Source organism: Heterodontus francisci, chromosome 13, assembly GCF_036365525.1.
Source record: "Heterodontus francisci isolate sHetFra1 chromosome 13, sHetFra1.hap1, whole genome shotgun sequence".
In the NCBI taxonomy this organism is placed as follows: Eukaryota; Metazoa; Chordata; class Chondrichthyes; order Heterodontiformes; family Heterodontidae; genus Heterodontus; species Heterodontus francisci.
Window position 1 is genome coordinate 84,204,914 of NC_090383.1, and position 13,442 is coordinate 84,218,355.

General features: G+C 44.8%; 1 protein-coding gene across 2 annotated transcripts in view; it reads right to left on the minus strand.

Annotated features, from left to right (window-relative positions):
• Window positions 1–4,302: 4,302 nt before the first annotated feature.
• Window positions 4,303–13,442, minus strand: part of LOC137376466 (TNF receptor-associated factor 5-like) — a 72,677-nt gene continuing 63,537 nt past the window's right edge. For both annotated transcript variants that reach the window (XM_068045089.1, XM_068045088.1), the window contains exons 9-11: window positions 12,549–12,689; window positions 6,530–6,698; window positions 4,303–5,001 (exon numbers count right to left, since the gene is read on the minus strand). In XM_068045089.1, coding sequence (XP_067901190.1) covers window positions 4,421–5,001; window positions 6,530–6,698; window positions 12,549–12,689 — 891 coding nt within the window. In that variant the 3' untranslated portion in view covers window positions 4,303–4,420. The remainder of the gene's footprint in view (window positions 5,002–6,529; window positions 6,699–12,548; window positions 12,690–13,442) is intronic.

Consider the following 13,442-nt stretch of genomic DNA (forward strand, 5'->3'; position numbering starts at 1 on the left):
AAGATCCCAGAGGCGGTGGGAAGAGGCCCTTAATTGGCCATTAATAGGTCACTTAACTGCATCAATTGGCCTCTGGGCGGGAAGGCCATCGTCAGCCTATCCCGCCCCCGTGAAGATCGCTTGACGATGGGGAGGCTACAGTCCGCCCCCACCCCCCCACCCATCGTGAGCTCCGTGCCCCACCACCTCCGACCCCACCTCAGGGAGGCCCATAAAAACCCGACCGGGGGTCCTGTTTCGGGTCAGAAACCCGCCTCCTGTGGGAAACCGATTCAGATTGCAATTTTCAAAGGGTAAGCCCTTAATTGGTATGGAGCTGGGCTTCCCATCCACTTAAAGCCAGTGCGATTGAAATGGCAGTGCTTCAGATCAAGTGTGGGGCTCTTGTAGGCTCCCACAACAGCCATCACTGAGGCTAATAAAAACAGAAAATGCTGGAACTACTCAGCAGGTATGGCAGCATCTGTGGAGCAAGAAACAGAGTTAACGTTTCATGTCTGTGACCTTTCATCAGAACTGAGGCTGCCGGTTTTCCTGAGGGGGAGATCTGCCTTCCACAGCACCAGAGGGAAGCGAGATGTCACAGGGGAGCTGGAGGGCTGGCACTAGGGGCAGGGCAGACCCTCGCTTCATCGATGCCCATCTGGATCTAATGTTGGAGGCCATGAGGAAGAGGAGGTGGTCCTCTTCCCTGAGGGTAGCAGGAGGAAGCCACCTCGTTGTGCACCGGGGCACCGCTCTGTTTAGTGTTATCCCCCTCCGCCCCCTCTTACCATCTGCTCCTCCTCTGATGAGCTGTCTCCTTCCAGGTCCTCACTGTCCTCAAGGTCCACATCTGTCTGGAGGGCCATGTTATCGAGAGCGCAGCAGACCACCACAATGACCGAGACCCTTGCAGGAGAGTATGGGAGGGTGCCACCAGACCAATCCAGGCACCGGAATTTCATCTTCAGAAACCCAATGACCTGCTCAGTGGTTGGCCTGCTGAGCAGGTGGTGTTGGTTGTTTGGCCTCTGTGCCTCTGTCTGGGGCTCTTGTAGAGGGGTCAGTGGCCATCTGTTCCAGGGATTTCCTTGAGCCAGCCATGCACTTTTGGGGATGTAGTGAAGGACTGAGGCAGCTTGGACTGGTGGAGGATGAAGGAGTCATGGGAGTTGCCAGGAACATGAGCACATACATAGAGGAAGCTCTTGCTGTGGTCTTGGACCAGTTGGACATTGAGGAAGTGAAAGCCCTTACTGTTGATGAATCTTACTGGCTGGTCACTGGGTGCCTTGATGGCCACATTGGCACAAACGATGATGCCTTGCACCTGGGGGAATCCAGCGATGGAGGCTGAACCCAATGCCCTCTGTGGCTATGCAGGCCCATCTGTGTCGTAGTGAGTGTGGATCCCTGCCCTCCTGAAAATGGCATCCATGACCTGCCTGATGGGCTGCCAACTGTCAGGTGCCACCTAAATCCACAGCAGAACTCTGGAACGACCCGATTGCATAGAGGTTTAGGGCAACTGAAACCTTGACGGCTGCAGATAGGGGATTGCCATGGGAGCCATGAGACCTCAGGTCATTGTGGATCAGAGCACACAGGACCGAGACCATGTGCCTGGACAGGTGCAGCCTCCTACGGCACTGGGGATCTGCCATTTGGTAGGTAGCTGACTCTTGGGCTGTACACATGATGTCTTGGGTAGCGCCTTCCTCCCCTTGCAGCACCCCACTGTGTTCTGGCCTCCTGCTGCCCAGGAGGTTGCATCTGCCACAGCTCATCCTGGCTGCTCTGTCCAATGTCAGAGTAGCCTGTTCCCATCTGAACTCCCTCAGCTGGGATTTGTTCATTCACCAGGGCTTCCCCTGCCAATCCCAAGTGCCCAAGTGATGCCAGCAGGCTCATTTTTCTCTCCAGATTCCTGCCACTCACCACTGAGAAAAGTAACTGTTCCAGTTGCAGCAATAGCTACACTGAGGCACGTCTGAAGTAGCTGAGCTTTATTTGCGGCCTCTGCTTTATTTCAATCAGCCCTTCCCATAGCCCTCATGGCCCGCCACACTGTTCACACCTTCATAAACCTGTCATGCTCCCCCCCCCATGGCATCTTCCCCGTTCCCAGCATTCAAAAATTGTTCACTGATACTGGCAAGCCTGTTAATGAGCTCTTCAATGAGATTACCAGGCACTTAATTGGAGACATGCACCCGACCTGTTCCCTCCCTGCTGGCGGCACTTTGAAATTAACTTTGCATTCCAGAGGCGGCAGCACAGTGCCGACCTCCGAGAATGTGACATTCAAAAGGCGCTTGCTGCTGTTCCTGGATTCAGTGGGCTTTGAAAATCAGGCCCACTGCAACACAATCACTGACATTCTTCCCTCTCTCTTGCAGGACAAAGTGGCCCATAATCACAGGGAGCAGCAGAGAACCAGCTGAGGCCAGGGTCGCCTTCAACCCCTGAGTCTGACAGAGGAGATGGTACTCTGCATCATGCAGCCGGCTCAATAGAGACCATATCATCCAGTGTCAACGAAACATTCAGGGTGATGGTATATTACTGTTGTTATGCCTCCTCTCAAATCCCACTTTACCCTCATGCTGCAAGCTGCAGATGGTGTGACCATGGCCCTCTTGCTTTGTATCTTTGCCCTCCCTTCGCTCACCCCAACCCTCCCCTTCTGCTTTCAAATACCCAAGAACTGTTGCCAGCAGCCCAGGGAGGAAGAGAGAGCAATCCTACACCACTGATGAAGAGGTGCCATCACCTGATCAGAACTCATAGCCACTGTCTCAGGTACTGGAACTGCGTGTACCTTAGAGACTACTAAAGAGTTGGGATCTGCTTGTGGTGAGTCACTGGGCATAAGCACGTACTGGAGTCACAGTACAGGTGGAAGCTCAAACAGAAGTCTTGAGATCAATGCTTGCTGCAGTGCAGGCTCAGACTGCTGCCGTCATGGCTGCCGAGCTCAGTGCTCAAAGGGACAGACAGGATCTTGCGTCAACCCAACAATCTGTGCTCTAGGATTGCTGAGGCACCTCCCCAAGGGAGTGGCAGTGGTACTATGGGGCACGAACATCTGTCATTTCTCAGGATGGCAGCATTCATGCTCCCACCACTGGCAGTGCGCCAATTCCCTTGCTATTGCCTCCCAGCCAGCCAGCCACCCATCCTGAGGTGGTGCAATTCAAAGCCAGACATTCAAGCCCCAGAGCTGCTTGAGGTCATCTGCAGTCTCCCCCAGTGAAAGCCATCAGCCTTGCAGCAGCCACTGTGGTAGCACTGCATTGGAGTACTAGGACTCAGGCAAAGGCACCTGCAAGACAGGCATTAAGGGAATGCACAAAGGTGAACAGCTCTTTTTTGCTTGTATCGTTGGATGTGTTGTTTGATAGAGATGTCATGGCAAGCTTTTTGTTGGAGGCTCGTATTGCAGGATTCTAGCCAAGAGGACACTGACGGGACATTGCAAAAGAATGGGAAGGTGGTGTATGGTGGAGAAATTGTGCTGAAGGGATGCCTTTTAAGTGAACTGGATTCAGTGTAGGTGCTCACAGGCAGCCCTTACAGAGTAAGGGCACTGCAGAAGCCTCATTTTCTCTTTCTCATCGTCCATCTGCACAGAGCTTCCTCTCTCTGCAGCCTCTGCTCTATCTCCCTGTCATGATGCGGACCTAGAGGCACTGAAACTGCAGCCCCATGCCTGTTGCAGCCTTTGTGTGGACATGTCACCAAATCCTCTGCTCTCCTTGTGAGGATGCAGCAATATTCCCTGCCAAATGCAGAAACTCAACACAACATCGCCAAAAATAATCCACAGTACTTCCACAAACTTTGCAATGGCAGAAGTTGTGTAAATCCCCTTAATCCCCTTTTTTGCAAGTTGGATGGCTGGCCCTTTAAATAATATTAGTAGTGTGACTCTCTTATAGCAGTACACATGTTCTTTGATAAAGTGATGAGTGAATACATTGAGTGGACCTGCATGGTCCAACTTTGTAAATTGTTTATTAAGTCAGCCAGTACGACTATTTGATGTCATGATCTAGCCACATGCACAACACACCCGCACAGGTGTCCTTCCCAGCATGGAGAACTGCACAGGTCATGCTGGAGGTGACCGAAAGTGTTGCATGCCCCACTTGGAGGACCTCCATCTTCTGTAGCGTAATCCAGCGGTGCTACAGAGCCCAATTTAAATATTAAAAATAATCACACTAACTGGATAATACACTGATCAATATTCAAAAAATCAAGGGTTTGTATGAAGATAATTATGTTTAATATAAAAATAGAAATACAAAAATTACAAATAAAATACATCTCTAATTATTGATAATTCTCAATATTGAACAATGTCGATTCATTAGTTTGTGTGCAAATTTCTTCCTTGAATCACATAAATAGTTATCAATTTCTGGAAATCCTTTCATAGATCTTCAAGATCAGATAAATCTACAATGATTTTGATGAATAATGTGTCATCTTTTATAAACGTTGCAGTCTTCCCACTTTCAAGTACAGTATGAGGCACAAACTTTGGGCATCCAGATGCAATATTCATTTCCAAAACGGGTTTTTGAAAGCTAGTGCTGCTGGCATCGGCCTTAAAGAGCTCTACAATGTGATTCTTCTTTGGACCCTGGTCAAGCAGGGAAAGGGTGACCTTTTGCTTGAATGGCCACAACAACAGAGAGTCATACTCACCTTTCATAACCACAAAAAACAAAGATAAGTGTGTCCCTTTGCCTGTTCCATCTCCATTTATGTATGCTCTAGCACATAACCTGTATCCACAACGACTAGTGTAAAAGGGCTGGCTAAAAAGAGAAGGAGTGCGACCATCTGCAGCTTCCTGCTTTCTCATTCTGTAATTGCAGATCTTCCAAATCAGTTTGCCATTGTAGCCAGTAGCTTCTAAAACTCGAAATCTTTCATTATTCTTTTCCAGAAGTTCCTTATGTGCTTTTAGCAATAAATCATGTTGCTTCAGGCAGGGCTCAAAAGTGACTAAAGTAGAAAAGATACACATTATCAAATTTATGCCTTTAAAATGTACACAAATTTCTAAATATTATTAGCTGTATAACTATATATACTCAAGTTATTAATAGCCAAGACCACTAGAATTATGTAGCATTATATGGCCCATTTCAACAGCAAAACAATGTTGATTCTGTGACAGGCTGATACCGTTTCTGTGACATAATTATAAAATGATAGATAATACAAAGTGGTTGATGCATTAGTGAGCCAGCAGGAGTGAGAGAGTCAGCAGCAGTGACAGAGTGAAACAATCAGCAGGAGCAGGAGACTCCGAATCAAGGTATTTAAAATGATTAAAGAATTTGAAAAGGTAAACATTGATAAATTATTCCTTCTGATGGAGGAATGCACAACTTGAGGACACAATCTTAACATTAGCGATAGGCCATTCAGGAGTAAAATCAGGAGATACTTTTTAAACACATTTCAACGGAAATCTGAAACTTTCTCCTCCAAAAGTCTGTGGATGCTAGGTCAATGAATTTCAAAACTGACATTGATGGGTTTTTGTTGGATAAGTGTATCAAGGGATATGGAACAAAGGTGGGTAAATGCAGTTAAGATACAGGTCAATCATGATCTAATTCAATGGCAGAATAGGCCCAAGGGGCTGAATGGCCTACTTCTGTTCCCATGTTCCTTCCACACCCATAGAAAGAGTGAATTGTGGACCCTTCAATAACCATATTTTTCAGGGTCAGAAATTCACAACAGCCTAGGGATGCCAGACTACATACATATTATTTGGATCTACTAAATTTGATACATTAGAAACCCCTTTAGGAACTTGTATTTACCATGATGAAATGCATCAGCATTTAGTACTATGTAATCCTCATGTTAAAGAGGAAGTACATTCTACTAAATTGCTTTGGAATTATACATGTTATAAAGAAAGATATCTTATACAAATAGCATCTCCAAAATCACCTAATGTTGCCATATTTATGCTTTAGAACCACAATTTGGAGACAAGCTTAAAAGTGAGCATTTGCGCAAAACATGCTCCTGTGTCTGCCTGAGTGTATTGTGGGTATAATTCTACATTCATAAGTATAATTCTCCACTCATAATGCCAATTTAGGTGAATTTTGCATAGTTCAGTAGAATCTTCTTTCTTCTTTGGCCTCCTTGCCTCGGGAGACAATGGGTAAGCAGGTGGCCAGTGGTTTGTGGAGCAGCGCCTGGAGTGGCTATAAAGGCCAATACTAGAGTGACAGACTCTTCCACAGGTGCTGCAGATAAAATTGGTTGTCAGGGCTGTTTCGCAGTTGGCTCTCCCCTTGCGCTTCTGTCTTTTTTCCTGCCAACTGCTAAGTCTCTTCGACTCGCCACACTTTAGCCCCGCCTTTATGGCTGCCCGTCAGTAGAATATTACCCTTAAAACTGACAACACTGTGTCAAATTTACATTAAATGAAAAAAACTTTAAAATAAAAAATACAAAATGCACTATTAACGAGAAAAAAACAAAAGTTGAACGTAATACAGACCGAGTGATGCAATGCTATTTTCAGCACGCTCCACTTTTTCCTTCAACACATTAATGATTTCCTTCAGTGCTGAGATTTCATTTTTTCCTTCTTGATCTAATCTTCTGCAAAATTGTTGTGATTGCTGCTCAATGGTTATTATTTTGTCAGCTTGCCCAGCCAGCATTTTCTGTTTGAATGCAACAATATATTGAAATAAGTAAAACAGTATGGATTAAGGAAGAAAAGAAATCAGCATGCCGGTAATTATAGCTTTGCTTAATTCTTTCAGTAACCAAGTAGCATAATGACCCACACATATGTACAACTTATACATGAAGAATACAATACAGGATAAGTGTCAAAATGTTAATCACATAATTTTTAACAATTCAACAAGTCTGGTTTATGAGTAGAATAACAACAATAAAACAAATGCTTCAGCACATGGTGTAGTAGTCTGTTTATACCACAAGTGTGCCTTAGGTTTAATACTGTTTCACTTTTAGGTTTAAAAATTCATTTTCATCTTGTAATACAAGCATCGAAGTAGTTTAATTACATTTTTAATCTTTTTCTTTGTTAGCATGGGTGCTGACGGGATCTGTGACCCCATGTAGGTAAAACATAAGGCCCTTCACACCAAACGTTTAGTGACTTTGAGATAATCACTGTGTTTAACTAAATACTTGCCTTTGTATGGTGCTTTGTCACGCCAAAACATCTCACCTATAATGAATTACTGAAAGAGTCAGAGATTTCAAATAAATGGATTACACCTTTTAATCCCTCAGTACGGATAATAGTAGTCAAATCAAGGCTTCCCCCTTGCTGTGCTGTTTCTCTCAGGTAGTGCATAGTCTCACTCCAGAGCCAGAATTGTGTAAAAGAACTTGGAACAAACATAAGCCCTGGCAAATTACGGCAAATATTTCTTGCTTATGACTGCATGAGTTATGAAGCTGTCAGTAATTTTGATTTTTGGGGAGTTTCTGGCTTTTATTGCTTATTTTAGCTATTTCTATAATATGACTGAATCCAGATTTTCTCAGCTTTCTGTTTTTCATGCAATTACATGCAAAAGAACATAAAAAATAATTGCTATTTCGTCCCTGGTTGAACTGTTTCAGTGTAATTTGAGATAGAAAGAACCCTCCTCTGTATCACTGTCGAGGTAAAGAAAATAAAATTTTATTTTACAGATAGCCACGCAATCTTTTATGGCTGTTTTCCTTATTTTCAAAGCTTTAGTTGAGTTATTGAAATAAACACTTTCAACATTGAGTAGGGGATATTGTGTTCTATTGGTTTAAACCTGGAATCTTTGTGGAATTCTAGTTTATTTCCCACAGGTTACTTGTCCTTATGTATCTCTTCTGATCAGAAGAATGGGCAGGCAATATGTCCTGCATCTGCACCTCTCAACCTGTGAACCTATCAGGCACAAACGGTCAAATCAGAGACACATGTTTTTAACCACGTCTATCACCTTAGGCCTGTTCCGAGCCCCATTTTGCACATCCTTGTGTGGCATATCAACCAACCTCATAAACTGTACATCCTGGAAAGAATCTAAAGCTGTTTTTGAACATATCCTGGCAGTCCGGGATCCAGGAGCCAGCTCCCCACATTTGTGCTACTAAATCTGGCTTCCTCATACCAGCTTTCTGTGGCTCAAAGTTTGCAGCTAGGATAAGGAAGCCAGAATTAACAGTTGTAAATGTGAATAGACAACTTTCAGACCAATAAAACAGCGACTGTGTAAACCAGCTATGCTGCTTTGTACACTGCACTCTTGGCATTAGTACAGCACCTTATTGAGTGTAAAAACACATATCAGTGCAATGTTAGCAAGTAGTCCAGTAAGGATGGGCATCTGCAACAGCATAAAATCAGCTGGTGTAAAGCCCTAACCTAAAAGCTAAGCTTTTAAAGTTGGTGGCTGTACCGTCATTCACTTTGTAATTACTGGGAAAGAAAACCTGACATGATAATTATCTCATTTCAGTCATTAAAGTTACACTGGCAATGGGAGGTCAGTAGTTCTTGCATGCATTTGAGTGTGTATGTAGAGGGCTTTGATTTTCCAAATTCACAACTATGGACGCAGGGAGTGAAAATGTGGTTTCCCACTTCCATAGTTGTCAAAATGGGGCTAATACACCATCCAATAGATGGGGTCTCCCTACTCTGGCAGGGGGCTACTGGCTCTCCTTCATCTGCACCCTCCTCGTGCTGTGGTTTGCCTATGAAGACTTCCTTGCTTTATAGGCCCTGATGACTGAGTGGTGGGAAAAGGTAGTCCCACTGAGAAATCCATATTCATAGAGCAAAGGAGTCCTTTGAGCACAGCTAAGTAAAAGTAGCAGCATAACTCATAACTTACACCCCAAAGTACTAAAATGATTAATAGGCAGGTAAAGAAACACCCATCTTTGACAGCAGCACACAGAATGGCCTCTTCAATATCCTCAGGGAGTTCTTATCATTATTGACATAGTGACAGAAACTATCTAGGCCAGGTCTGTAATGGAAATGGAGGGGACTGGAGCAGAAGGGTTATCCATGCCCCAGACTCCATTCAAATGCTGCAGAATGGGCTACAAAGGGAACTGGTGTTCTTTTGGAATTCTGGTGCAGCTTATAGTAGAGGAATTCAGACAGTAGTCTTTAAGAGTGCATTTTATTCTGTTTACTCCTCCAGTTCCACAATGAGCAGTAATTTAATAGCTAATCCAGGCCATCATGTCTAAATAAAGCTTTACTGCCTAATCAGTTGATTTTAAATCCCCAGAAGCCATACTGTATCCAAATAGTGCCCTATACAGTCCTCATATTATGTACACCTTGTTCAATGTAATATAGAGGAGAATCTGGACCCTAGAGACAATGCAGAGGAGAGCAATGAGGCATATTTCTAACTTCGGAAGGAAGATCCATGAGGAATTACTTAGGTAAACTCAAAGTGACATCTGAGAGGGACCTCTTAGAGGTATATGAGATTCTTAATGAGATTACATAGAAATACACAGAATAGACAGCACAGAAACATTCCATTCAGCTCAACCAGTCCATACTGGCATTTATGCTGTGAGGCATTTGGATATCTCTTGTATTTTTGTTATGCTGTTAGGCATTTGTTAATATCTCCTGCATTTCTGTTCATAAGTAAAATGTCACCAGTTCTGGTGTGGACCAGCGTGTGGAGCTCACCTAGTGGTAAAAACGTGGAGGCGAAAGACATTGGGATGAAGGGAGAAGAATACTGACCGAAGACATCATCGCTAGGGCTCATATGGGACTTTTAAAAATAAAAGACAATGTAACTGAACAAGGGCCCCCCACATACACACACACAGACGGTGAAGCGGGGAGTGAGTGGCCAATGGGGGAGAAGTGGTGAGCAGACGAGCACAGCAGGCAGTGGCGAAGAAAAGCACGATGGCAGGACGGAGCGGGGTACTGTTGGGGGGTGGGATGGAGGTGGCGATCGCAGCCACTTTGGGCATTTGTTTTTGTGATAAATTGAGCAGTGCCATCTTTACTACTGGCAGCTGCCAAAAATGTCGCAGACAGTGACATTTCAGTGCATGAGGCTGCATTTGCGCATGTGCAAGTACTGCACCACTTATTGGTTGCGTTGTCAGCAAACGCAGCCTTTGAAATATGTGTGAATGGTTTCCTTCTCAACTTATCAAGGTGCAGATATAACCTCCATGGGTGGTTTGCACCTAAGAACTCACCCTGCTGAGAGCAGGATATGATCATATGCAGGTGGTCTTGCATAGCCAGGGTGGGATTGATAAAGCACTGAAACCCAATCAGATGACCCAATTCAAAACATTACCTTATATATGTTGAGGAACCAGGGTCAGAAAGGGGTACAAAAGGCACAGCTCACAAGGACATTGTTGCTGCAACCAGGAAGTGTGACTTGGTCAGTCACAGGAAGTCAGCGGAGGAATTCGTTCAGCGGGCCTAACCACCCAGGAATGAGCTCCTGTATGCGGGTCTGCTAAATAACTGGTGTTGTAAGCATATACTATTGCTTAGTGAGTTAATAAAAGTGTTCCACATACAGTGGAAATTGTATCCAAAGGCTGTTTCATGCGATTGATACTCAGTACGGGGTCAGGACCTGAGAGGAAAGTGAGACCCCCTTTTTAAAAGTCCTACAATGCTCCTCTTGAGCATCGTCCCATCCTTTCTCATCTAATTCTATCAGCATAACTGTCTGTTCCCTCCTCCCTCATATGCTTGCCTAGCTTCCCCTTAAGTGCATTCTTACTATTCATTTCAGTCACTCCCTGTGGTAGTGAGTTCCACATTTTTGCCACTCACTGGGCAAAGAAGTTTCTTCTGAATTCCCAGTTAATTTCTTGGTGACTGTTATATTGATGGCCACTAGTTTGGCTCTTCCTCACAAGTGGAAACACTGGGCTGGATTTTGTCTTCCTGAACATGGCGGCCATCCACCACGTGACACGTGCCATCGCAATTACACGGCAGGCAGCCATTTTACATATTCACAGTGGCTGCCTCCCCCTCAATCACATGGCAGAGCGACCTCAGCAACGCCGTCACGGCGTCACCTGTTGGAAGTAGCAGGTGCTGGCGCCATTTTGAAAAGGCTGTCAGCCCTGCAAACAGCACAACATAACGCAGATTTCACCTGTTTCCCCCCCAACCCATCAGAGAGCGGAGTTCACCCCTTAACCCCCACCCATCAGAGTGCGGAGTTCACCCCTTAATCCCCACCCATCAGAGTGCGGAGTTCATCCCTCCCCCCCAACCCATCAGAGTGCGGAGTTCACCCCTTAACCCCCACCCATCAGAGTGCGGAGTTCACCCCTTAACCCCCACCCATCAGAGTGCGGAGTTCATCCCTCCCCCCCAACCCATCAGAGTGCGGAGTTCACCCCTTAACCCCCACCCATCAGAGTGCGGAGTTCACCCCTTACCCACCTCGGTGGTGCCAGCTTTCCCTGGACGGGAAGTTGAAGATGCGCGAGTGCCGCTCATCGCTCTGAGGATCGGGAACTGAAGGCAAGATCGCTGCAGTTTATATTTTAATTTATGCAAATATGTTATTTAAATGTGCTAAGTCGGGTTCCGTCACAGAGTGGCGGAGGGGCCGTCACAGAGCTTCCCTGCTGCCAGGAAAATCGGGCCAGGCAATCCCAGCGTCAATCCGCGGCAGCCGCTGCTGCTCCAATGTTCCAGCACCACCGCCCCACAACCCCCAACACAGAACCCAACGTCGAGCTGGGAACAAAATCCAACCCTCTGTCTCTGTGTCTACTCTACCAAAACCTTTCATTATTGAGAAAGTAAATCCAAATTAATACTCTCGGATATGCCAGGCAGCAGGGCAGGGGAGTAGAACTTTAAGGTTCTGAGAGTAAAATTAAGAATACACATCAGGAAGCATTTCTTTGTTCAGAGTGTGCTCAATAACTAGAATAGGTTTAAAAACAATCAGATGCTGTATCAGGAGGGTAGTTGCTGCAACTGGGCTAGTGTTCTGGAAGGAGGAGATGAAATAAGTTTAGTTTAGTTTAGAGATACAGCACTGAAACAGGCCCTTCGGCCCACCGAGTCTGTGCCGACCATCAACCACCCATTTATACTAATCCTATATTCCTACCACATCCCCACCTGTCCCTACATTTCTCGACCACCTACCTATACTAGTGGCAATTTATAATGGCCAATTTACCTACCAACCTGCAAGTCTTTTGGCTTGTGGGAGGAAACTGGAGCACCCGGAGAAAACCCATGCAGACACAGGGAGAACTTGCAAACTCCACACAGGCAGTACCCAGAATTGAACCCAGGTCGCTGGAGCTGTGAGGCTGCAGTGCTAACCACTGTGCCATTGTGCCGCTCAATTAAATCCTTCCTCAAATAAGGAGAGTTGAACAGTCTTTTTCATTCAAACCTACAGTGATCATTAAAATGCACCCAGAACACAGTGTGACAGCATTACTTACCTAGATGGTGATCTATGAGAACACATCACATCAGAGAAATTTCTTACCTGTGTTTTTGCGACTTCATCATCATTTTTGGAAATGTGCCCATTTAATTGTTTAATCTCAATGTCAAGTTTGTTGATTTGTTCTTCTAATTGAGTGATGGCTTGATTTCTTTCACATAAAGTTTCTTTCAGATCTAAAATCTAGGATTTAGAAATAATGGAAAGCAATTTGAATAAATCATAACTATAACATGAATAACTGCAAATGGACAAACTGCATAATTAAGCAACAATTTTTTTTTCAGCTCCATGGGAACACGTTTACAAATGGGGTACAATTATCGTATGTTCACCTACATTTCAATTTTATGTGTGGAACATGCACTTTGACCCCAAATGAATTATAAATGCCTTTTGTGGGATTTTTCTTGTATTTTATTCAAATCCGCAAGCAAAACTACAGTGTGGAATGGTTTTATAAATGGCCTGAAATGAAAGCTAATTCTTCCCAATTCATCTGGAAAAGGGCCAAATCAGATGTGATCTGCAAGAATCTGCTTAACTAATGACATCTCTGGAATAGCTCCCCAGATTCCACCATGAAATAATATTCTGGGTTTTATACAGCAAACCTTGAAATCCAGTTTAACTGATGGATACATGAGATAAATAGAAATAACACATTCAATATGTCTCAAGGTAACGATATTAATAACGAATCAAGGGGAAAACTCTCCACTGGTTGAAGTCATATCTAACACAAAGGAAGATGGTTGTGGCTGTTGGAGGTCAATCATCTCAGTCCCAGGACATCACTACAGGAGTTCCTCAGGGTAGTGTCCTAGGCCCAACCATCTTCAGCTGCTTCATCAATGACCTTCCCTCCAGCATAAGGTCAGAAGTGGGGATGTTGGCTGATGATTGAAGTGTTCAGCAGCATTCAAGACTCCTCAG